The sequence below is a fragment of the Scyliorhinus torazame genome, chromosome 7 (assembly GCF_047496885.1).
Source record: "Scyliorhinus torazame isolate Kashiwa2021f chromosome 7, sScyTor2.1, whole genome shotgun sequence".
NCBI lineage: Eukaryota > Metazoa > Chordata > Chondrichthyes > Carcharhiniformes > Scyliorhinidae > Scyliorhinus > Scyliorhinus torazame.
In genome coordinates this window covers 9203764-9228647 of record NC_092713.1, presented here as the reverse complement: position 1 = coordinate 9228647, position 24884 = coordinate 9203764, and the positions used below count along the sequence as shown (strand labels likewise).

General features: G+C 49.9%; 1 protein-coding gene across 1 annotated transcript in view; it reads right to left on the bottom strand.

The window, feature by feature from the left end:
- Nucleotides 1-508: 508 nt before the first annotated feature.
- acadm (acyl-CoA dehydrogenase medium chain) overlaps nt 509-24884 on the bottom strand; it is a 92797-nt gene continuing 68421 nt past the window's right edge. The window contains exons 8-12 of the mRNA XM_072510301.1: nt 21929-22037; nt 21524-21664; nt 15088-15183; nt 6879-7127; nt 509-1533 (exon numbers count right to left, since the gene is read on the bottom strand). Coding sequence (XP_072366402.1) covers nt 1462-1533; nt 6879-7127; nt 15088-15183; nt 21524-21664; nt 21929-22037 — 667 coding nt within the window. The 3' untranslated portion in view covers nt 509-1461. The remainder of the gene's footprint in view (nt 1534-6878; nt 7128-15087; nt 15184-21523; nt 21665-21928; nt 22038-24884) is intronic.

The window sequence follows — 24884 nt, the reverse complement described above, 5'->3', positions numbered from 1 at the left end:
GAGCAGGCCATTTAGGACTGGGATGAGGAGGAGGAATCTCTTCACTCGGAGGGTGACGAATCTTTAGAATTCTCTATGCCAGAGGGCTGATGGGGCTCAGTCACTCAGCATGTTCAAGATGGAGATTGATAGATTTCTACCTGTTGAAAACATCAAGGGATACGGGGTTGGTGTTGGGAAATGGTGATGATCTGGATGATGAGCTATGGCCTGACTGAATGGCAGAGCAGGCTAGAGAGACTGAATGGCCAACTCCTGCTTCCATCTCTTAGGTTCTTGTTTGCTGATTGGGTGAGACGAAGAGGGGTGGGAGGTGGCTGATGTGGAACATGAACACCAGTATGGGTGAGTTGGGCCAAATGGTCAGGTTCTGTGCTGTGCATCCGTGTAACTTGGTATAAAGTTAAATCTTGCATGTGAAGAGTAGCGGTCGGTTGCTGAGGTACTTCCCAGTGAGCAGGGTACCAGGCCGGGGAGAATGACTTGTTTTAAAGAAAAGCGAAACAACTTAAAGTGCAACCACACATTTTAATAAAGAGGCATTATTGGAACTTATTTGTTCATCTCGACGGGTCCACCCCAACCTTCACCTGGTTCCAAAAAAAACCCTGAGTGCCTCATCTTGATATTATCCAGACATAGGATCATAGAATTTACAGAAAGAGGCCATTCAGCTCAACGGATCTACACCGGCCCCTGAAAGAGCACCCTACCCAAACCCACACCTCCACCCTATCCCTGTAACGCAGCAACCCCACCTAACCTTTTGGACTCTAAGGGGCAATTTAAGCACGGCCAATCCACCTAACCAGCACTGTACTCGTTGGAATTTAGAAGGTTGAGGGGGATCTTATAGAAACATATAAAATTATGAAGGGAATAGATAGGATAGTTTTGGGCAGGTTGTTTCCACTGGGGGTGAAAGCAGAACTAGGGGGCATAGCCTCAAAATAAGGGGAAGTAGATTTGGGACTGAGTTTAGGAGGAACTTCTTCACCCAAAGGGTTGTGAATCTATGGAATTCCTTGCCCAGTGAAGCAGTAGAGGCTCCTTCATTAAATGTTTTTAAGGTAAAGATAGATAGTTTTTTGAAGAATAAAGGGATTAAGGGTTATGGTGTTCGGGCCGGAAAGTGGAGCTGAGTCCACAAAGATCAGCCATGATCTCATTGAATGGCGGAGCAGGCTCGAGGGGCCAGATGGCCGACTCCTGCTCGTAGTTCTTAGCTTCAGACAGTTGGAGAAAATGTCAGTCGATATTAAAAAAGGCTTTGTTCTCGGGAAAAGTCAACTTCAGTCGGGTGTCAATGGGTTTGAATGCTTGAACCCCATTTCCCTGTTGCATAGAAAGAGAAGGAGGGCTAAGTGGGGTGGCAAATTGCACTGGAATTGCATTGTCAACCATTGAATGATATGTAATTAGATTACAATATTAGTGCTGGACTCTGAACGCGAGGCTCCTTCACTGCTTGTATCTCTCGATATGCTCCCGTGCAATAATCAATCTCTGGATCTGAGCAGTGCCTTCGTAGATCTGAAAAAAAAAAAATTCACATTTAAAAAAAAATGAGCAGGAATCAATTTACTTCACACAATGCCACACAAACAATCTTGACCAAAATAATAAATGATTAATTGTAAGCATCAGAATAATGGAGTAGCAGCAACAAACAATCATAGACGGGCTTGCTTTATGTAGCACATGGAATGGTTAAGTAAATCAGACAAAAATCGCATCGTAAAACAGCAGATAGACTTTAAAAAAACACTGCTTACTCATCTTTGAAAAGCGGACGTGTACTCATCAAATGATCATAATTTGAAATCAAATCTTGCGTCAGGTGCTGCCGTGGACGAGGCATTAAATGTACTGCTCCCTGATTTCATTGTCAATATCTATCCCTCAACCAGTGGAATGGTGTCCCCCATCGCACTATAGGGAGGGTGCGAAAGCCTTGGGAAGGGAGCAGAGGCTGGTTTCTAGAATGGGACCCGGGATGAGGAGATTCCGTTATGGGGAGAGTGGAGTCGCTATAAAGAGGAGCCTTGAGGATTGGCCATAAATCTCTACGGAGAGGGCTGTCTCTCCCTCCAAGCCGGAGGAAAACTCCCCAAGTTAGTGATTCATTTATTTTGGAACAATTGAAGTTTAGAATTCATTAGATAATTATGTTTTTGTTTAATTAATTAAATCTGTGAAAATAAAATTAAAATGAACTTTAATAGAAGGTATTAAAGTTTAAGAGATCCAAATTTTTATAAACCTCATTATATGAAATGAAGTCTCACAACCTTGGAACTATTCCAGTAAATCACCTCTGCTTGCCCCCCCCCCCCCCCCCCCCCCCCACCCCACCTCCCTCCCAAGGCTCGACATAAGATCATAAAATATAGGAGCCGATTTAGGCCATTCATCCCATCGAGTATTCTCTGCCATGGATATCTTTCTCATCCCCATTCTCCAGCCTTCTCCTCATAACTCCTGATCACCTTATTAATCAAGAACCTATCTATCTCTGTCTGAAAGACACTCAGTGATTTGGCCTCCACAGCCTTCTGCGATAAAGAGTTCCACAGATTCACCACCCTCTGGCTGAAGAAATTCCTCCTCATCTCTGTTTAGAAGGATTGTTCCTTTGGTCCGAGGTCGTATCATCTGGTTCTAGTTTTTTCTACATGTGGAAACATCCTCTCCACATCCGCTCTATCCAGGCCTCGCAGTATCCTGTAAGTTTCAATAAGATCCCCTCTCATCCTTCTAAACTCCAGCGAGTACAGACCCAGAGTCCTCAACCGTTCCTCATACGACAAGTTCTTCATTCTAGGGATCATTCTTGTGAACCTCCTCTGGACCCTTTCCAAGGCCAGCACATCCTTCCTTAGATACTGGGTCCAAAACTGCTCTCAATACTCCAAATGAGGTCTGACCTGAGTCTTATGCAGCCTCAGCAGTACTTCCCTGGTCTTATATTCTAGCCCTCTTGAAGCCTTTTCCCATTTAGAAAATAGTCTATACCTCCATTCATCCTACCAAAGTGCATAACCTCACACTTTTCCACATTGTATTCCATCTGTCATTTCTTTGCTCACTCTTCTAGCCCGTCCAAGTCTTTCCCTAGCCTTCCCGGCATCCTCAATACTACCTGTCCTGCTACATATCTTTGTATCATCTGTAAACTTAAGCAACAGTGCCTTCAGTTCCTGCTTCCAGATCATAATGTATATTGTGAAAAGTTGTGATCCCAGCACCGACCCCTGAGGTACACCACTAGTCACCGGCTGCCATCCTGAAAAAGACCCCTTTATCCCCACTCTCTGCCTTCTGCCAGTCAGCCAATCCTCTATCCATGCCAGTACCTTGCCCTTAACACCAGGTGCTCCTGTGTGGCACCTTGTCAAAGGCCTTCTGGAAATCCAAAGAGATCACGTCCACTGGCTCTCCTTTGTCTAACTTTGCCTCCCTCCGTTCTTAAACAGCGGTGTTTCCCGATTTCCCAATCCTCTGGGATCCTCCCTGCCGCCAGTGATTCCTGAAAGATCACCACCAATGCCTCCACAATATCCTCAGCTATCGCCTGCAGAACCCTGGGGTGTAGTCCATCCGGTCCAGGTGACTTATCCACCTTCAGAGCTTCCCCAGCACCACCTCCTTAGTGATGGCCACTGCACTCAACTCTGCCCCCCGACTCTCTTGAAGTTCTGGTATGGCACTGGTGTTTTCTGCCGTGAATACTGATGAAAAGTACCTAATCAGTTCCTCTGCCGTTTCTTTGTTTCCTATTACTACGTCTCCAGCCTCATTTTCCAGTGGCCCAATGTCCAATTCTTGCCTCTCTTACCTTATATAAATTGAAAAAAAACTCTGCAACCTTCTTTTATATTACGAGCTAGCTGACACCTTCTCCCCCTTATTGCTTTTTTAGTTGTCCTCTGCTCGCTTTTAAAGGCTTCCCACTAATCCTCGCTATATTGTATGTTTTTTATGAAGTTAAAAATCGGACATGTATTAGTAATAAGTTAGATATAAATAAAATGAAAGGGACACATAAACAGAGTGGAAGTGATGCTGCAGTTTTTAAAAACCCTAATTATTAATTGAATGAATAAATAAAACAAGGTTACACAGATATATCAGGACAGATGATGTGCCAAATTGCAGCATGTGGGAGTTTGTGGATAGCATTATGATCCCAGGCGACCACATCTGTGGTCAGTGACTACCTTCAGGAACAGCAAGAAGTCTTACAACACCTGGTTAAATTCCAACAGGTTTGTTTTGAATCACTAGCTTTCGGAGCACTGCTCCTTCCTCAGGAACCTTCAGGAAGTTCAGCTCAGAGTTGTTGAACTGGGGTCTGAAATGCAGGCATCGTTGGGTGTCGGGGAGGGGAGCGTGAGCTGAACACTGATCCAGGAGGTAGTCACATCCCTGGGGTTTAAGTAGCGGGACAGGTCTGGTTAGTGATGTGGAGCAGAGGAAGGGTGTGAATCTGAGTCAGGCGGCTGGAGGAACCAGAGGTGCAGCAGGGCAGGAGCTTCAGCCTTTGCCCTTATCCGAGGGGTACAATGTTCTGGCTGCCTGCTAAGGGTGATGCAAAGTCTGGAAGGTGGGACAGGAGGCCACTCGAGTTTGGAATTGAAAAGCAATGTTTTAGTGCTAGGCAGCAGGATTGACAGAGGGACAAATATTTTTCTCCGCAGCTACAGCCAGAAGTTCCAAAGGGTGTGTTGCGTGCTTGGTGCAGTGTTATGGACTATCAACTTTGATAAGTGATGGGCAAAAATGGAGGAGGCGGCGTGGTAGTGCTGATAATAGAGAATGAGATAAAGACACAAAGAAAAATAATTTTAGCTTCACCCAAACCCACTCTACTTGATTTTGAGCTAGCTACTTCTATCTAAGGTATGAAAAGCACAGTTGGGAAGTGTTTATAAGCTCCCTAGCAGCAGTATGGCAGAGTATAAACCAGGAAATTAAGAGGCAGATGTAATAGGATAATACAGCACTTGTGGAGACTCCTCTTCAATCAAACCAGGCAAATCAAATTTGCAGTAATAGCGTGGCGGGCAGGTTCATGGAATGCATTCAGGATAGTTTTCTGGAGGAGTAGGCATCTAGGGAAGGCTGATCGGCCGGAAAAAAATACTGAATTGGGGAGGTGATGTAGCCAAGTCCAAAATTAGAGTCTTAAATCTGAACAACACAATAATAACAGTTTATTGTCACAAGTATAAAGTTACTGTGAAAAGCCCCTAGTCGCCACATTCTGGTGCCTGTTCGGGTAAGCGGGTACGGGAATTGAACCCGCGCTGCTGGCCTTGTTCTGCATCACAAACCAGCTATCTAGCCCACTGAGCTAAACCAGCCCTAAGTAGGTACAAGGGGGCAAGTTAACCTAGGTAGACTGGGAAATCACATTAAGAGATGTGATGGTACATAAGCAACAGAAACTATTCAAGAATAAATTAATAATTTTCAACAAATATACATTCCCTTTAAGTAGTAAAAGCCCCGTGGGGACCAGTGGCCCAACCATGGCTAACAAGAGAAGCTAAATATTAATGATCCAATAATCTTTATTGTCACAAGTAGGCTTACATTAACCCTGCAATGAAGTTACTGTGAATTGCCCCTAGTCGCCACACTCCGGCGGCTGTTCGGGTACACGGAGGGAGAATTCAGAATGTCCAATTCACCGAAAAAGCACTTCTTTCGTGGGAGGAAACCTGAGCACACGGAGGAAACCCACGCAGACACGGGGAGAACGTGTAGACTCCTGCTATGGGCCAGGGTTTAGAGAACCCCAAAGTGTATCATCGAGTTCACCTGACCCACAACTTTTAATAGATTGTGGTTATGGGGAGCACACGGGCCTACTTTACAGGTGTAGTGCAACAGGGCGTTAAAGTACTTTTAAATTAAAACAATGTTTATTTATGAAACCTGTTAACACTTCATAAACCCACAATAAACATCTTAACAACCATCAACACCAATCATCCCCACAGATACAATACTCTATACGCATCCCTTAATCTTTCCTTGCAACATCCATAAGACAAAACACAGAGATCAGGTTTAAATTCTCTACTGAGAGCAGTTATCACTTTGAACTCACCCAAATGATCTGGAGACAGTATTTAGATTGCAGAGAGATCCTTACACAGCTGATTGCTTTTCCTGAAACTATCCAGCTCTCAAAACAAAACTAAAAACACTATAGCTGCCTGCTCAAAAATGAAAGTGAAAAACAGCCAGCCCAGCTCCACCCACTCTCTGACGTCACTGCAGCTATTCGATAAACACCCATTTCTTAAAGGTACACCCACTACAGCTATTCGATAAACACCCATTTCTTAAAGGTACTCGCGCATGACACTCCGCACAGCGACCCAAGCAGCCGACTGGTGTAAAATCCAAAGTGCTGGGCAAACAGCAGGCAGTGACAAAAAAATACTGCAGACGTTGGAAATCTGAAACAAGAACAGGAAACGTGGGAAGCCTTCAGCAGGTCTGGCAGCTTCTGTTTGAGGGGAATAGTCGACATTTCAGGCCGATGACCTTTCAGTGACCAATATTCATCCCTCAACCAAGGTCATTTTGAAAACAGGATTGTCTGGCCATCGTCTCATTGCTGTTCGAGAGCCTACTGTGCACACATCGGGCTGTCCTGTTTCTACAGCACCAACAATGAACACGTAAAGGAAACATGTCACATCAGTAAAATGCTTCGGAGCATCCGGAGGTTGTGAAAGCCGTGACAGAAGCGCAAGTTCACTTTGGCTGAAATTACACCAATACCTCACTGGAAAGGTTGGACATTGTCTGACCTACCTGGTAGATATGTCTGACCTACCTGGTAGATATGTCTGACCTACCTGGTAGATTTTAGCATCTCTCATCAGTTTCTCCACAGGATATTCGCTGTTGAACCCGTTGCCTCCGAAGATCTGGACGGCGTCACTAGCGACCTGATTGGCAATGTCGCCTGCAAAGGCCTTTGCTATGGAGGCAAAGTAAGTGTTCCTCCGCCCCTGATCCACTTCCCAGGCCGCTCTCTGGTAACTGAGCCGGGCCAATTCCACCTTCAGAGCCATTTCCGCCAGCAGGAAGGAGATTGCCTGATGCTACACACACACCAACACAGAAAGACAAGACACAGCTGAGGCAGCAGGTGGGACAGTTACGATTGCCCAACCTCACTCCCACCCCACACTTGTGGAATCTCAATCTTATACGATGGGGAGGCCATTCTCTGGGGCCGAGTTACCCAATTAGTCACAGTCCAAAGGCCAAAGTTTTCCCCTTTCTAATAATAACCTGAATTGGTGCCACAAGTAGGCTTCCATTAACACTCCATTAAAGTTAATGTGAAAATTCCCTAGTCGCCACATTCCGGCGCCTGTTCGGCTACACGGAGGGAGAATTCAGAATGTCCAATTCACCTAACAGCACAACTTTCGGGACATTGTGAGGGGAAACCAGAGCACCCGGAGGAAACCCACGCAGACACGGGGAGAGCGTGCAGACTCCACACAGTGACCCAAGCTGGGAATCAAACCCGGGACCCTGGAGCTGTGAAGCAATTAGTCCAACTCTTCTGCCCTTTATCCTTAGCCCTGCTAATGTTTCCTTTTCAGATTCTCAGCACTTGAGATCATAACTCACTCTGCACAAAACCAATTCTCACTTCCCTCTCTGCACTGGCCAATTATCTTAAACAGGAGTCATCTGGTTACTGACCCTCCCGCCACCAGAGAGATTCTCCTTATCTAGTGTTTCCCTCAATTGTCAGCACCTGTATCAAATTTCACGTCAGCCATCTCTTCCCTATGCAGAACTGTCGAAGGAGACGCCTGTGCACAGAGAGAACCGGGAGCCAGCATCATTAACACTCATGGTGTTATTGGTCCATGCTTGATTCTACTGTTATCAACGATTTGCTACTTTAATGCATCAAATCTCTCAGGATACCTTATACGTGCTCTATTTCAGGCACATAAGGTTAGAACAAGAGCTTAATCTTTCCACCCTTAGAAGCCTTTACTTGCAGGAACATATATTACACACATGCGCCTCCAAACCCTACAACCACAGTTTGTTACCCCTATATGGGAGCCACAAGTGAATATCCAATCAATGGCCAACTGAATACAATTGAACAAAATCAATACAAGAACTGAGAGAAGACTGTGGTGACCAAAGACCAAGAAGCTGGAGATTCGGGGGTGGGGGCGATATGCAGAGTGAAGTATTATAACTACTGCATCAAGGTTGCCCGAACCAAAATAGTCCAAACGCTGATCGGGACGTAGCCCCAGGTTTTTGGTTTAGCGACAGCGAAGGAACGGCGATAAGTTTCCAAGGATGGTGTGTGTCCTGGAGGGGGTCTTGAGTTGTCGGTGTTCCCATGTTCCCGCTGCCCTTGTCCTGACTTCTAGGTGGTAGAGGTCAGGGGTTTGGGCTCATCATTAAGCTGATAGGGAGAACGTCTCCGCGCTCAGCAGCTGGAGTCATCACCGCCTCCAAGACTGTGTGTCGGGAAGTTTGAATGCGGAAGGAGCCAGGTAGGACTTTATAGGCTGGCAAGTATTTAATTCTAACAACATTTATACTTTGTCTTTGAAGTAATAAAATGTGCCAAGGAGATTCATCGACAAACAAAATATGACTGAACCACAGCTAGATATTAGGACAAGTGACGAAAACCTCTGTCAAAGAGGCAGGTTTTGAGAAGCGTCATAAAGGAAGAGGTAGAGGGAGGAAGAGACCGAGAGAAGCTTAAGGAGGGAATTCCAGAGCTTGGAAACAAGGCAGCTGAACGGCCGCCAATGGAGATTACAGAATTTACAGTGCAGAAGGAGGTCATTTGGTCCATCAAGTCTGTACCGCCCCTTGGAAAGAGCACCCCCACCCTGCCCCCACCCCCCCCACCCGGCCCCCATACCTCCACCCTGCCCCCACACCCCCACCCGGCCCCCACACCCTACCCCCCGGCCCCCACACCCTACCCCCCCGCCCCCCACACCGCTCCCACACCCCCACCCCAACCCGGCCCCCACACCCACACCCTACCCCCCGGCCCCCACACCGCTCCCACACCCCCACCCCAACCCGGCCCCCACACTGCCACCCGGCCCCCACACCCCCACCCGGCCCCCACACCCCCACCCGGCCCCCACACCCCCACCCGGCCCCCACACCCCCACCCGGCCCCCACACCCCCACCCGGCCCCCACACCCCCACCCGGCCCCCACACCCCCACCTGGCCCCCACACCCCCACCAGGCCCCCACACCCTACTCCCCCTGCCCCCACACCCACCCCCCTGCCCCCACACCCACCCCCCTGCCCCCACACACACCCCCCTGCCCCCACACCCACCCCCCTGCCCCCACACCCCCACCCACCCGGGCCCCACGCCCCCACCCTGTAATTGATAATACGGAAAGATGTGTCATTTGAAACATGGAAGTCTGTCAATATCTGGTCTGAGAGAAACATGAGAGAATGTAGGGAAAGATCCCACAAAAGGGTTAACAGCAGCTGTCAGGGAAGTATTGTAAAATGCAGATATCCTTGGTCAAGCAGGTTCACAAACAAGACAAACAGGACTTTGAATGAAGCCAAAAACAATGGCTCACACCGTCATTGAAAGTAACTATCTTAGTAAGGATCTGGAAAAGAAAGGATGGGATTCTAGGTGTGAAAATTTGCTAATACCAGGTAAATTAAAGAAAACTGGAGGCTATCAGTCTAAGAGAAACATAATTCAAAGCCAAAATCAAAGTCAAAATTGAGCTGAGGACACAATTGGAAAATAAAACTATAGAAATGACAGGAATTAAAAGTAACACCTCTTGAAACCAAAGCATTTTGAACATCACAAAGGAAACAATGTAATCAGATCTATGCGATGAAGTCATGTCAAAATGTATACTTAGTTGGATTAAAAGGTTTAGATCAAATTACTTTTTACAATCAAAGAAAATAAGAGTTACTTTACAATAACATCAAAAAACGTAATTGTTAGAAAGCAAATATAAACAGAGATCAGAGCAGGAACTATTCAGAACCAGAACGACGACAACCAGAGCTCAGAAGGAGAGAGAGAGAAGCAGAGAAGGAACAAGCAGCTAGAGTCACAGTCAGCTCGGCCATGGGAAATGGACAGGGCAGAGCAGCCGAGCTAAAATAGCTGATACATCTAAAGAAGACCAGATTTTAAAAAAGAAGATTGATTGTCATGTTGGGTCTGAAGGTCCCTTCAACCAACCAGAAGGATCCAGAAGCAAGATCTTTTTACTTTTCTGTAAAGACAGTGATTGCATCTTTTAAAAAGAGAAAAAAATATAATAATAAAATAACTTAAAAGTTTTAACCTGAAACAGTGGTTCCAAAGTCTACTTTACATGCTTAGCAACGCGGGACCCAGGATCGATGCTACTAAGTGGTAAGTAGATGAAATCTTCGGTGAAGGTATGGGTTATACCGGGGGATAACTTGAAAATATAGTTTGACCTGAATAGCACCCACTGAAGCTTGCATCGGAGTCGGGGAGTGAGAATCCCTGATCACCATTTAGAACGTCGGCCCTTTTTGGTATAGGGGTACTTCTAAGAATAGTGGAGTTTTCAAAAACATGGCGCCCGAACAGGGACCTAGAATATTAGAAGTTTCTAGGTAACGCGAGGCTAGAATATTAGAAGTTTCTAGTTGAGCAGAATGGGGGCTAGAGTGGGGGCTAGAATATTAGAAGTTTCTAGTTCCCAAGAAACGGTTGGAATATGAGGAGTTTCTAACCGGCACAAAGGCTAGAATATTAGATGTTTCTGGTCTATGTGTGAGTCAGACTTTACCTGCCGAGTTTAGTCTGGAAAGTCATGTGTGATTGACTTTTTTAAGGATATTCTGTGGATCGAGGGAACTGAAGCTCAGGTTGGGTGTGAAATCAGCAGACTAGAAGATGCTGAACCTGAGAAAAAGTCTGCAAGACATCTTGGTGACAGCACTAAAAATCTTGCATCCATTACTGGTAAAATGAGGCCAAAAAATAAATCATCCTTAGAGTAAGGCAGATTGTGAGGTTAAAGCCTAGAGAAATGGGGGACGCCTAGAATCTTTAGAGACCAATAACCAATCGACTCTTAACTAAAACGGGAAGATAGTGCCTTAGTCAGCCTTGGATAGGGCCCAGAAAGGGCACTTATCCTTAATTTCAGATTGCAACTGAAAGGGACAACCAGGAACAGAACTTAGAATTCCGAAAAATGGCATGCGTGGTTGCCGTCCTCTCTAAGTCCGCCCCGCAAGAAGATGGGGGACGGATCTTGCAGAGCTGCGGAAGGAAGGAGGTCCTCGTTCAGAGAGGACGGCCCGACGATCGGTGGGCACCGATCGCGGGCCACCCCACATTCCAGGTGAAGCCCGGTGCAGGATCCCCCCTCGCCCCCCCCCACAGGCCGCCCCCCCCAGCGTTCACGCACCGCCCACGACTGCAACGACCAGGTGTGGACGGCGCCGGGGGGAACCCGCCGTTTTGGCCTGGCCGCTCGGCCCATCCGGGCCTCAGAATAGCGGGGGTGCCAGAGAATCGCCATTTTGGGTGTCTCCGGCGATTCTCCGGCCTGCGAAACTCGACCAGGCCGGGCGATTCGCGGGAGGGCGTCGGACCGGCGTCCCCGGAAATTTTGGTGGCCCAGGCAATTCTCCCAAGTGGGAGTGGAGAATCGCGCCCAAGGTTGTTTAGAATTTGGGTAAACATACAGTTGACTTAGAGAAGCATGGTGTCTGGTGCAAAAGAAATTGTATCACAGTTAAAACACATGACCAATTGGTGGGAAGGCAGTGAATTAAAACCAGTTAGCAGCATTGATTGGACAGACGATGAAGTTACAATGTCATGTTTGGAACTTACCTTCATAAAAATCCGGTCGTAATTAAAATAAAGTAATTAAAGTAAATGCAGTAGCAATATCAGAAATGTATCAGGGTAAGGTTACAATGATTGGATCACTGAGTGAGCAAAAGAGGAGGAGTTTGAGATTCTTCGAATCTCACTCAGGGGTGCAATGACAGAAGGAGGAGGCTTAACAGGCTTTAATTGTATGATGTATATCAAGGATAAGGAAAATAAACCAGTTTAAAAAAAAAAGAAATGGTAGCAAAAGAAATCCGGAAGTCCTGGAGAGGGCACTTTTGGAGTGTTCAAACGAAAATAGAAAGTACAAATTAAAGATTAGGGCCCTCTCCACCCTTGACCTGTTCATTTGATTTTTCAGATGGAAAAATAAATAACAGACAAACCAGTTCACAAGAAGGAAGAAAACTACACTCCAGAGAAGAATGTTTTAGACAGGATTGGGGGGAAACAATGATACAATTGGCTACATATTTGAGGGAATTAAATGACAAGAGCCCGGAGGAAAACTTTACGGGTTAGAAACAAATCAAAATATCAAATTATTACTGAACAGTGAAACCTCCGGTCAGACATCTGTAATTGGACATCAGCTGATGGATGATCTGTGGTCTCCACGGGGTAGGTACTACGCGATGGAGTTATTCAGGGTCTCGGCAGACAGCAGCGACTGACGAGGAACCCCAATATGATAAATGATAAAAGTTTAAGAATTTTTGTAGCTTGATGCCACGGTGGGAAAATTATTACCAATGCAGCAAACAATATTGCATTGAAGAGCTGTAATAGTTATTAAAGAAGAAATGTCATGTAAATTGGTAGGGGCTGTTATGTATGATAATGGGGATATGTGTGCTGTTCAAGGACCTTGATCAGTGTTTCTAAACTGTGTGAGTGTTGTAATAGAGGGGGAATAGTGGTAGTTTAGAGTGTTGTCTTGATTTAACTGCACAGCACATCATAAATAATATTGATGTTGTTAACGCGCCATATTTAGTTTATAATGACTATTGGTCCCAAAGCCACAAAGGGATGTGTTGATATTGTACTTTATTTTTAGTATTGAAATTGTGATAACAATTTTGGTATGGGGAACTTCTAAGAATAGTGGTGAGTTTTCAAAAACAGCCCCCACGCCCCCCCCCCCGGCCTCCCCCCCAGCCCCCCCCCCCCCCCCCCCCCCGGCCTCCCCCCCAGCCCCCCCCCCCCCCCCCGGCCTCCCCCCGGCCTCCACCCCCCCCCCAGCCTCCTCCCCCCCAGCCCCCCTCCACTCTGCCCCCCCCCCCCAGCCCCCCCTCCACTCTGCCCCCCCCCCCAGCCCCCCCTCCACTCTGCCCCCCCAGCCCCCCCTCCACTCTGCCCCCCCTCCACTCTGCCCCCCCCAGCCCCCCCTCCACTCTGCCCCCCCCCCTCAGCCCCCCCTCCACTCTGCCCTCCCACCCAATCTGCCCCCCCCACCAGCCCCCCCTCCACTCTGCCCCTCCACTCTGCCCTCTCACCCAATCTCCCCCCCCCACCAGCCCCCCCTCCACTCTGCCCCCCCCCCCAGCCCCCCCTCCATCCCCCCCTCCACTCTGCCGCCCCCCCCCCAGACCCCCCCTCCACTCTGCCTGCCCCCCCTCCACTCTGCCCCCCCTCCACTCTGCCCCCCCTCCACTCTGCCCCCCCCAGCCCCCCCTCCACTCTGCCCCGCCCCCCCAGCCCCCCCTCCACTCTGCCCCGCCCCCCAGCCCCCCCTCCACTCTGCCGCCCCCCCCCCAGACCCCCCTCCACTCTGCCTGCCCCCCCTCCACTCTGCCCCCCCTCCACTCTGCCCCCCCTCCACTCTGCCCCCCCCCAGCCCCCCCTCCACTCTGCCCCCCCCCCCAGCCCCCCCTCCACTCTGCCCCGCCCCCCCAGCCCCCCCTCCACTCTGCCCCGCCCCCCCAGCCCCCCCTCCACTCTGCCCCTCCCCCACCTCCACTCTGCCCCCCCCCCCGCCTCCACTCTGCCCCCCCCCCCGCCTCCACTCTGCCCCCCCCCCGCCTCCACTCTGCCCCCCCCCCCACCTCCACTCTGCCCCCCCCCCCCACCTCCACTCTGCCCCCCCCCACCTCCACTCTGCCCCCCCCCCCACCTCCACTCTGCCCCCCCCCACCTCCACTCTGCCCCCCCCCACCTCCACTCTGCCCCCCCCCCACCTCCACTCTGCCCCCCCCCACCTCCACTCTGCCCCCCCCCACCTCCACTCTGGCCCCCCCCCCCCACCTCCACTCTGGCCCCCCCCCCCCACCTCCACTCTGGCCCCCCCCCCAACCTCCACTCTGGCCCCCCCCCCCCACCTCCACTCTGGCCCCCCCCCCAACCTCCACTCTGCCCCCCCCCCACCTCCACTCTGCCCCCCCCCCCACCTCCACTCTGCCCCCCCCCCACCTCCACTCTGCCCCCCCCCCACCTCCACTCTGCCCCCCCCCCACCTCCACTCTGCCCCCCCCCCACCTCCACTCTGCCCCCCCCCCACCTCCACTCTGCCCCCCCCACCTCCACTCTGCCCCCCCCCACCTCCACTCTGCCCCCCCCCCACCTCCACTCTGCCCCCCCCACCTCCACTCTGCCCCCCCCCACCTCCACTCTGCCCCCCCCCCCCACCTCCACTCTGCCCCCCCCCCACCTCCACTCTGCCCCCCCCCCCCACCTCCACTCTGCCCCCCCCCCCCACCTCCACTCTGCCCCCCCCCCACCTCCACTCTGCCCCCCCCCCCCACCTCCACTCTGCCCCCCCCCCACCTCCACTCTGCCCCCCCCCCCACCTCCACTCTGCCCCCCCCCCACCTCCACTCTGCCCCCGTAACTCCAACTAACCATTTTTGGTCACTATGGGCAATTTATCATGGCCAGTCCACCAAACCTGCACATCTTTGGACTGTGGGAGGAAACCGGAGCACCCGGAGGAAACCCACGCACACACGGGGAGGACGTGCAGACTCCGCACAGACAGTGACCCAAGCCGGAATCGAACCTGGGTCCCTGACAACCGTGCTAACCACGGTGCTACGGATTCAAATTGGGGGATGCTCACTAAGAGGGTTGGAGGGCATGAGGATGTTAGCGAGATGGAGGAGGACAAGGGTTTGAATGCAAGGATGAATATTTTAAATTTGAGATACTGTTGTAAATCCTAGCCTTACCTCTGCAAGTAACTTTCCAAAAGTTTTCCTTTCCAAAGCATATTTGGTAGCCTCATCCAACGCTCTCTGGCCTAAACCAACTGCTCCAGCAGCTACCTGCAATTACATTCATATTTACTGGAGGCAGAGTTCAGGAACAGTTCGGTATTGAACAGAGTTCAGTAACCCCTAATTACCAAGCACTGTGGGAATGATTAATGTCCTGCCATTTATTTCACTTGAGAGCCTGCATGCATCTTAAATATATTTGGCTCAATGTGCGGCACTTTCATCACTGAACCAAAGGATCATGGGTTTAGGTGGTGCTCCAGTAACTTACTGAGAGAACCGACACTGGCAGTGCGAACATGAATGAGGGAGCATGAAGACTTCCGGGTGCGGCGATGACCAGCTGAGTCGCACGTTTCGGCAGCTCCCGGTGAAACGGACTTTTGGGCTCTTGATAGGAGCCCCAACGGCAATTTTGACGGCTAAAAACACTGTGCGGTAAACCAGAAGGGAATCCCCCCTGGATGCGGATGAAAAAAGGAGGAGAAAGTGGCCGGATTGCAGTGGATCCTTTAGAACAGCGGCAAGGAAGGCAAGCAAAAACCAAGATGGCGTCGGAAGGTGGCAGTTTAACATGGGGCCCTGAACAACAAGAGTTCTTGAAATGCTGTGTGGAAGAGCTCAAAAAGGAAATGAAGAAAGAGCTGTTGGCCCCGATACTACAGGCGATCGAAGGGCTAAAGGAGGAACAAAAGACCCAGGAGCGGGAGCTTCGGGTCGTGAAGGCAAAGGCAGCCGAGAATGAGGACGACATACAGGGCCTGGTGGTGAAGACGGAGACGCATGAGGCACATCAGAAACGATGTGTGGAAAGGTTGGAGGCACTGGAGAACAACGCAAGTAGGAACAACCTGAGGATTCTTGGTCTTCCTGAAGGTGCGGAGGGAGCGGACGTCGGGGCATATGTGAGCACGATGCTGCACTCGTTAATGGGAGGGGAGGCCCCGGCGGGTCCGTTGGAGGTGGAGGGAGCATACCGAGTGATGGCGCGAGGACCGAGAGCAGGAGAAATTCCCAGAGCCATAGTGGTGAGATTCCTCCGTTTTAAGGATAGAGAAATGGTCCTTAGGTGGGCAAAGAAAACTCTGAGCAGTAAATGGGAGAACGCGGTGATCCGCGTTTATCAAGACTGGAGTGCGGAGGTGGCGAGAAGGAGGGCGAGCTTTAATCGGGCCAAGGCGGTGCTTCATAAAAAGATGATAACATTTGGAATGCTGCAACCGGCAAGACTGTGGGTCACATATCAAGGGAGGCACCACTCCTTTGAGACGGCGGATGAAGCGTGGACTTTTATTGTGGAAGAAAAACTGGAATGAGCGGGTTATTAAAAAGAACGTTTGAACAAAGTGGTGGGGCGAATGTGGGGGGCGAAGAGGGGGGTTAAAAAGGGGGGAAAGAGGAGTTTTATGTACTAATCCTGCGATGTGGTAACTTTTCTCTCTTCCACAGGTGGTGATGGGGGGAGGAGGGGAGGTGGAGGAGATGGGGCGTTGGCCATTGGGGGCGGGGCCAAGGGAGAAGCGCGGGCTTGGTTCCCGCGCTATGATAATCATGGCGGGAATAGAGAAGCAGGAAGGAGGGGGCGTCGCACGGTGCGAGCCGAGGTCACGGGGGGAAGCCGAGGTCGGCCAGAGTTTGCTGACTTCTGGGAGCAACATGGGGGGAGTAATTATGCTAGCGGGGGATCTAGCGGGGGGGGAGGGGGGGGGGGGAATTACTGGGTTGCTGCTGCTGGGGAGAGGGGGGAGCTGGTATGGGAGGGGATGGGCGGGGGGGCACCGCCTGGGGGAGATACAGCTGCGTGGGAACCGGGTGAGGAGCTGGAAAAAGGGGATGGCTAATCGACAAGGGGGGGGGGGTAGGAAGCCCCCCAACCCGGCTGATCACGTGGAACGTGAGGGGGCTGAACGGGCCGATAAAGAGGGCACGGGTACTCGCACACCTTAAGAAACTTAAGGCAGATGTGGTTATGTTACAGGAAACGCACCTGAAACTGATAGATCAGGTTAGGCTACGCAAAGGATGGGTGGGGCAGGTGTTCCATTCGGGGCTAGATGCGAAAAACAGGGGGGTGGCTATATTAGTGGGGAAGTGGGTAATGTTCGAGGCAAAGACTATAGTGGCGGATAACAGGGGCAGATACGTGATGGTGAGTGGCAAACTACAGGGGGAGACGGTGGTTTTGGTAAACGTATATGCCCCGAACTGGGATGATGCCAATTTTATGAGGCGGATGCTAGGACGCATTCCGGACCTAGAGATGGGAAAGCTGATAATGGGGGGAGATTTTAATACGGTGTCGGAACCAGGGCTGGATAGGTCGAAGTCCAGGACTGGAAGGAGGCCGGCAGCAGCCAAGGTACTTAAATATTTTATGGAGCAGATGGGAGGTGTAGACCCGTGGAGATTTAGCAGACCTAGGAGTAAGGAGTTCTCGTTTTTCTCCTATGTCCATAAAGTTTACTCGCGAATAGACTTTTTTGTGCTGGGAAGGGCGTTGATCCCAAAGGTGAGGGGAACGGAGTATACGGCTATAGCCATTTCGGATCACGCTCCACACTGGGTAGACTTGGAGATAGGGGAGGAAACAGAAGGGCGCCCACCCTGGAGAATGGACATGGGACTAATGGCAGATGAGGGGGTGTGTCTAAGGGTGAGGGGGTGCATTGAAAAGTACTTGGAACTCAATGATAATGGGGAGGTCCAGGTGGGAGTGGTCTGGGAGGCGTTGAAGGCGGTGGTTAGAGGGGAGCTGATATCAATAAGGGCACATAAAGGGAAGCAGGAGAGTAAGGAACGGGAGCGGTTGCTGCAAGAACTTTTGAGGGTGGACAGACAATATGCGGAAGCACCGGAGGAGGGACTGTACAGGGAAAGGCAAAGGCTACATGTAGTATTTGACTTGCTGACTACGGGCACTGCAGAGGCACAATGGAGGAAGGCACAGGGTGTACAGTACGAATATGGGGAGAAGGCGAGCAGGTTGCTGGCACACCAATTGAGGAAAAGGGGAGCAGCGAGGGAAATAGGGGGAGTGAGGGATGAGGAAGGAGAGATGGAGTGGGGAGCGGAGAGAGTGAATGGAGTGTTCAAGACATTTTATAAAAAATTATATGAAGCTCAACCCCCGGATGGGAGGGAGAGAATGATGGGCTTCTTGGATCGGCTGGAATTTCCCAAGGTGGAAGAGCAGGAAAGGGTGGGACTGGGAGCACAGATTGAGGTAGAAGAAGTGGTGAAAGGAATTAGGAGTATGCAGGCGGGAAAGGCCCCGGGACCGGATGGATTCCCAGTCGAATTCTATAGAAAATATGTAGACTTGCTCGCCCCGGTATTGACGAGAACCTTTAATGAGGCAAAGGAAAGGGGACAACTGCCCCCGACTATGTCTGAAGCAACGATATCGCTTCTCTTAAAGAAGGAGAAGGACCCGCTACAATGCGGGTCCTATAGACCTATTTCCCTCCTAAATGTAGATGCCAAGATCCTGGCCAAGGTAATGGCAATGAGAATAGAGGAATGTGTCCCGGGGGTGGTCCACGAGGACCAAACTGGGTTTGTGAAGGGGAGACAGCTGAACACGAATATACGGAGGCTGTTAGGGGTAATGATGATGGCCCCACCAGAGGGGGAAACGGAGATAGTAGTGGCGATGGATGCCGAGAAAGCATTTGATAGAGTGGAGTGGGATTATTTGTGGGAGGTGTTGAGGAGATTTGGTTTTGGAGAGGGGTATGTTAGATGGGTGCAGCTGTTGTATAGGGCCCCGATGGCGAGCGTGGTCACGAATGGACGGGGATCTGCATATTTTCGGCTCCATAGAGGGACAAGGCAGGGATGCCCTCTGTCCCCATTATTGTTTGCACTGGCGATTGAGCCCCTGGCGATAGCGTTGAGGGGTTCCAAGAAGTGGAGGGGAGTACTTAGAGGAAGAGAAGAACACCGGGTATCTTTGTATGCGGACGATTTGCTACTATACGTGGCAGGCCCAGCGGAGGGGATGCCAGAAATAATGCGGATACTTGGGGAGTTTGGGGATTTTTCAGGGTATAAATTGAACATGGGGAAAAGTGAGTTATTTGTGGTGCATCCAGGGGAGCAGAGTAGAGAAATAGAGGACCTACCATTGAGGAAGGTAACAAGGGACTTTCGTTACCTGGGGATCCAGATAGCCAAGAATTGGGCACATTGCATCGGTTAAATTTAACGAGGTTGGTGGAACAAATGGAGGAGGATTTCAAGAGATGGGATATGGTATCCCTGTCACTGGCAGGGAGGGTGCAGGCGGTTCAGATGGTGGTCCTCCCGAGATTCCTGTTTGTGTTTCAGTGCCTCCCGATGGTGATCACGAAGGCTTTTTTAAAAAAAGGATTGAAAAGAGCATAATGGGTTTTGTGGGGGCCGGGAAGACCCCGAGAGTGAGGAAGGGATTCTTACAGCGTAGCAGGGATGGGGGGGGCTGGCACTACCGAGCCTAAGTGAGTATTATTGGGCCGCTAATATTTCAATGGTGAGTAAGTGGATGGGAGAGGAGGAGGGAGCGGCGTGGAAGAGATTAGAGAGGGCGTCCCGTAGGGGGACTAGCCTACAGGCTATGGTGACAGCCCCATTGCCGTTCTCACCGAGGAAGTACACCACAAGCCCGGTGGTGGTGGCTACACTGAAGATTTGGGGACAGTGGAGACGGCATAGGGGAAAGACTGGAGCCTTGGGGGGGTCCCCGATAAGAAACAACCATAGGTTTGCCCCGGGGGGAATGGATGGGGGATATGGAATGTGGCAAAGAGCAGGAATAACGCAACTGAAAGATCTGTTTGTGGATGGCAAGTTCGCGAGTCTGGGAGCGCTGACCGAGAAATATGGGTTGCCCCAAGGGAATGCATTCAGGTATATGCAACTGAGGGCTTTTGCGAGGCAACAGGTGAGGGAATTCCCGCAGCTCCCGACACAAGAGGTGCAGGACAGAGTGATCTCAAAGACATGGGTGGGGGATGGTAAGGTGTCAGATATATATAGGGAAATGAGGGACGAAGGGGAGACTATGGTAGATGAACTAAAAGGGAAATGGGAAGAAGAGCTGGGGGAGGAGATCGAGGAGGGGCTGTGGGCAGATACCCTAAGCAGGGTAAACTCGTCGTCCTCGTGTGCCAGGCTAAGCCTGATTCAGTTTAAGGTATTACACAGGGCGCATATGACTGGAGCACGGCTCAGTAAATTTTTTGGGGTGGAGGATAGGTGTGCGAGGTGCTGGAGAAGCCCAGCGAATCATACCCATATGTTTTGGTCATGCCCGGCACTACAGAGGTTTTGGATGGGGGTGACAAAGGTGCTTTCAAAAGTAGTGGGGGTCCGGGTCAAACCAAGCTGGGGGTTGGCTATATTTGGGGTTGCGCAAGAGCCGGGAGTGCAGGAGGCGAGAGAGGCCGATGTTTTGGCCTTTGCGTCCCTAGTAGCCCGGCGCAGGATATTGTTAATGTGGAAAGAAGCCAAGCCCCCAGGGGTGGAGACCTGGATAAATGACATGGCAGGGTTTATAAAGCTAGAGCGGATTAAGTTCGTTCTAAGGGGGTCGGCTCAAGGGTTCACCAGGCAGTGGCAACCGTTCGTCGAATACCTCGCAGAAAAATAGATGGAATGGAAAAAAGAAGGCAGCAGCAGCAGCCCAGGATCGGCGGGGGGGGGGGGGGGGGGGGGGAGGAACCAGAAGGACTCTCAGGGTTGTTAATATATACTGTATAATATGTATAGGTCGTTGCGACAGATAATTATATATTGGACTGTTAATTTATATTTTTGGAGTGTTACTTGTGATAAGGCAGTTGCCAATTAGGGTTAGTTTTCATTTTTGTTATTTATTATTTATTCATTTTCTGTTTATAAAATAGGTCATTGTTATTTGTGTTGTTATATGTAAAGGATGCACAATGTACTGTGTTGGTTGACCAAAAATTTTCAATAAAATATTTATAATAAAAAAAATGAATGAGGGAGCATTGCACCAGGGAGCAGTACTGAGGGAGGGATACACAGGAGGGTGAGGGTGTCACAGTCACAGTCAAAGGCACCATCTTTTGGATGAGCGTTAAACCGAGGTCTCACCTCCTATCAGAGGGTGACATAAAAGGCTGCACACGCCACAGTTTTAAAGAAGCGCAGGGGAGTTCGCTCCAGGGGGAGGTGGGCAAATCGGTGAAAATATTCTGCAGCTTTTAAAATGGGCAGGCGGCGTGGGGATTTCCATATTGTGTACAGAGATGTATCAGGCTGATACTTGCTCCAACATTATTTCAACCCAATAGACACATAGGTTCGGTCAAAGCATCAAACATACCCTCAAATTCCCACAGCAAGATCCTACAAATGTAATTCTGCCGTGAGCTTCACTCACCGGTGGTCTGGTCTTATCGAACGCTCCCATTGCAATTTTGAAGCCAGCCCCCTCTCCAACGAGGACGTTCTCCTTGGGCACTCGCACATCTTCAAAGACAATGCCTCTGGTATCTGAGCATCTCTGGCCCATGTTCATCTCCTAGCGCAACAACATCGAGCTCATGATTAAAAAACTTGAATTCCCTCTTGTCCCGGTTTATGGCTATGTTTCTCTGTCAATATTTACAATTGTGTGGGAGGACGGTGGGGTGTGCGAGTTCTGGAAGTGCATGTTCAAAGTGTTGAACATGCCATTCAATCCTGGCTTATGATTGGTCCACGTATACACATGCCCACCAATTAAACAGCCTAAGTTATGCAACAAAAAATAGTTAAGAAGTTTGTACATAGAGATAAATTTCACCTTTCTTCCAATCTGGATCCCGGGTGAGTCAGCATCCACAATGAAGCCAGTGAACGACTTGCCGGCAGAGGCTTTGGGATCTGGGTTCGAGCGGGCTAAGAGGAAAAACCTTTGAATGGAACAAATCTTTAAAAGTTACTGTCCGCTTGCAAAATTATCCACTTGCAACTGAAATTAAAAGTTAATCTGCATCAGTTAGGAGAGATATTTTCCACGTTGGTCTCCCAAACGATACAGGATAGCAAGCACAAAACTGGCTTTCCTGAGCAGCACTGGCAACTCGGCCTCAGTTGTTCATTTGGCCCTGGACCCGTGCCAACAGCTACCATCCACCCCACCCCGGACTGGGCGGTCCTAACGCAGAAGCTCCCCAAATAGGCTATTTGATATTATAATTTTGCATACTGTTTGCAGTTTAATTTGGAGCCACATTAACATTCTCGAAAGTTATCCCAGATATTTACACCGTTGTAAATCACTGGTTGGGCTCCAGCTGGGGATTGTGTCCAATTCTGGGCTTGGAATGGACTCAAGAGGAGATTTACCAGAATCTCTAGAATGAGACCAAGGGTGTGAATGTTGCCACTGTCCCGGAGGTCTCCTTTGAGAGCTGACTGGTGGTGATGTAACCCGAGGGTCACCACACCTCAGGCGGGGAGTGAAGTTTGAGAAGGGCGGGGCCCTTGCCGAATAACCTCAGCCGGTGCGGGAATTGCTCCGCATCACGAACCAGCTGTCCAGCCGACTGAGCTAAACCGACCCCCACGTAGACCAAGGATGAAGGACTTGAAGTGATGTAGAGACTGGAGAAGCTAGGATTGTTTTCCTTAGAGGACAGAAGGTTAAGGGGATTTTTAATACAGGTGTTCAAAATCAGGAAGGGTTTGCCTAAGAATGAATAAGGAGTGAGTGCTTCCTGTGGCAGAAAGATCAGTAACCGGAGGACTCCGATTTAGTTGACACAAGAGCAAGGGGAGGAGATTTTAGCGCAGTGTGTTATGGCCATTTGGTGGATGCTATCTGAAAGACCGGTTACGCAGAGTCCCATGTTCCTGCTTTTCATCTGTAGCCCTGTAAGTTCCACTTACCTCTCTCAACTCCATTTTAAATTATTTATGGAATTAGCTTCTACCACTTTCTCAGGTAGCCCGATACAGATCCCAGCAGTTGAATGTAACATTTCACCTCTCCCTCTAGATATTTTCCAAAAATGTTATATCTACGGCCTCTGCTTATTGACTCACCAACGGGAACAAACTTTCCATATCTACCCTCCTCAAAACCTCTCCTCGCTTTGGAAACCTCAACTGCATCACCTCTTAGTCCTCCCTGTCCTGTTCAGAGGAGAACAGTCCGAACTTTTTCAACCTCTCCGTGTCAACATCCTGGTAGTCCTCCTCGGTACCCTTTGTGACATCTCGGACAAACTGAACAGCCCTTTCATAGAGCCAGCACGGGCATAATGGGCCGAATGGTCACCTTCTCTGCTCATAGTTCTATGATACAAAGTCAAAGGTGGTGTTTCCAAGTTCTAGAATGGACAGAGACAAATCAAAGAACAAAGAACAAAGAAAAGGACAGCACAGGAACAGGCCCTTCGGCCCTCCAAGCCTGCGCCGACCATGCTGAAATGAAAATGAAATGAAAATCGCTTATTGTCACAAGTAGGCTTCAAATGAAGTTACTGTGAAAAGCCCCTAGTCGCCACATTCCGGCGCCTGTTCAGGGAGGCTGGTACGGGAATTGAACTGTGCTGCTGGCCTGCCTCGGTCTGCTTTAAAAGCCAATGATTTAGCCCTGTGCAAAACCAGCCCCTGCCCGTCTAAACTAAAATCTTCTACACTTCCTGGGTCCGTATCCCTCTATTCCCATTCTATTCATGTATTTGTCAAGATGCCCCTTAAATGTCCCTATCGTCCCTGCTTCCACCACCTCCTCCGGTAGCGAGTTCCAGGCACCCACTACCCTCTGCGGAAAATCAAAACCGTGATGGGAGTTGGTGACCTAGAACCTTTATCTCATTAACAAAAAACTCGCATTTACATAGTGCCTCTCTCGAACTCAGGATACCGCAAAGCGTTTCACAGCCAATAGGCAGTTTTTGAGGTGGAGTCAGCATTGTAGGAAGCGTGGCAGTCAACACGTAGACAGCCAGCTCTCACAAACACAAAGGAGGAAATGAAGGAATGGATAATCTGTTTTTTTTTTTTTTTAAATGTGGATTGAGGGCAAGACGCCACTGCTCTTATCCCTCGAATTAGCCTCACGTCTGTAAGACAGCACCTCCACTAGCGCAGCACTCCCCCGGCACTGCCCCTCTGACATTATAGCAGCCGTTTATTTGGGGGGGGGGGGGGAAAGAGAACAAAATGGGGGAACACGGGATGGCAAAAGACCAAGATGGGCTGGTGGAGAGGGGGCAGGGTGGGGGAAGGAAATGAGACAGACAGTGTAACAGCGAGATAATGAAAAACAGTGAGAGACATGAGGGAAGTGAGATAGAGTGAGCAAGATAGATAGGTAGAGGGCAAGAAAGGACACATTCTCTGCCATTGCGTCTCTGCTTGGGGACAGCAAATTTTAATGAGAACAAACTTGGAAATTTCTCTGCCTGCAGTAGGCAGATATTTCCATCATTCTGGGAGTCAAAGATGACATTTTTGGAACTGTCTTATAGAAATCTTACCAGTTTATTTTTCCAGTCTCTCTCCGAACAACAGCCTTGTCTCTCACTCACCGTGGACAATCAGATATCTGTATTTCTAACCGTAGAGCCAGGTTGAATTATATCCCAGACTTTCCACTCTGGTCAAGGATAGGAAGTGGGAAACAGCTTCAATGACAACTGTCCTGAAAGTCCATGGATGGATGGTGGCTTTCCCACAGTAAGCGGTCATTTAAACGGGAGCAAACTGAGAAATACCGTACAGTTTATACTGAAAATCCTCATAGCTGT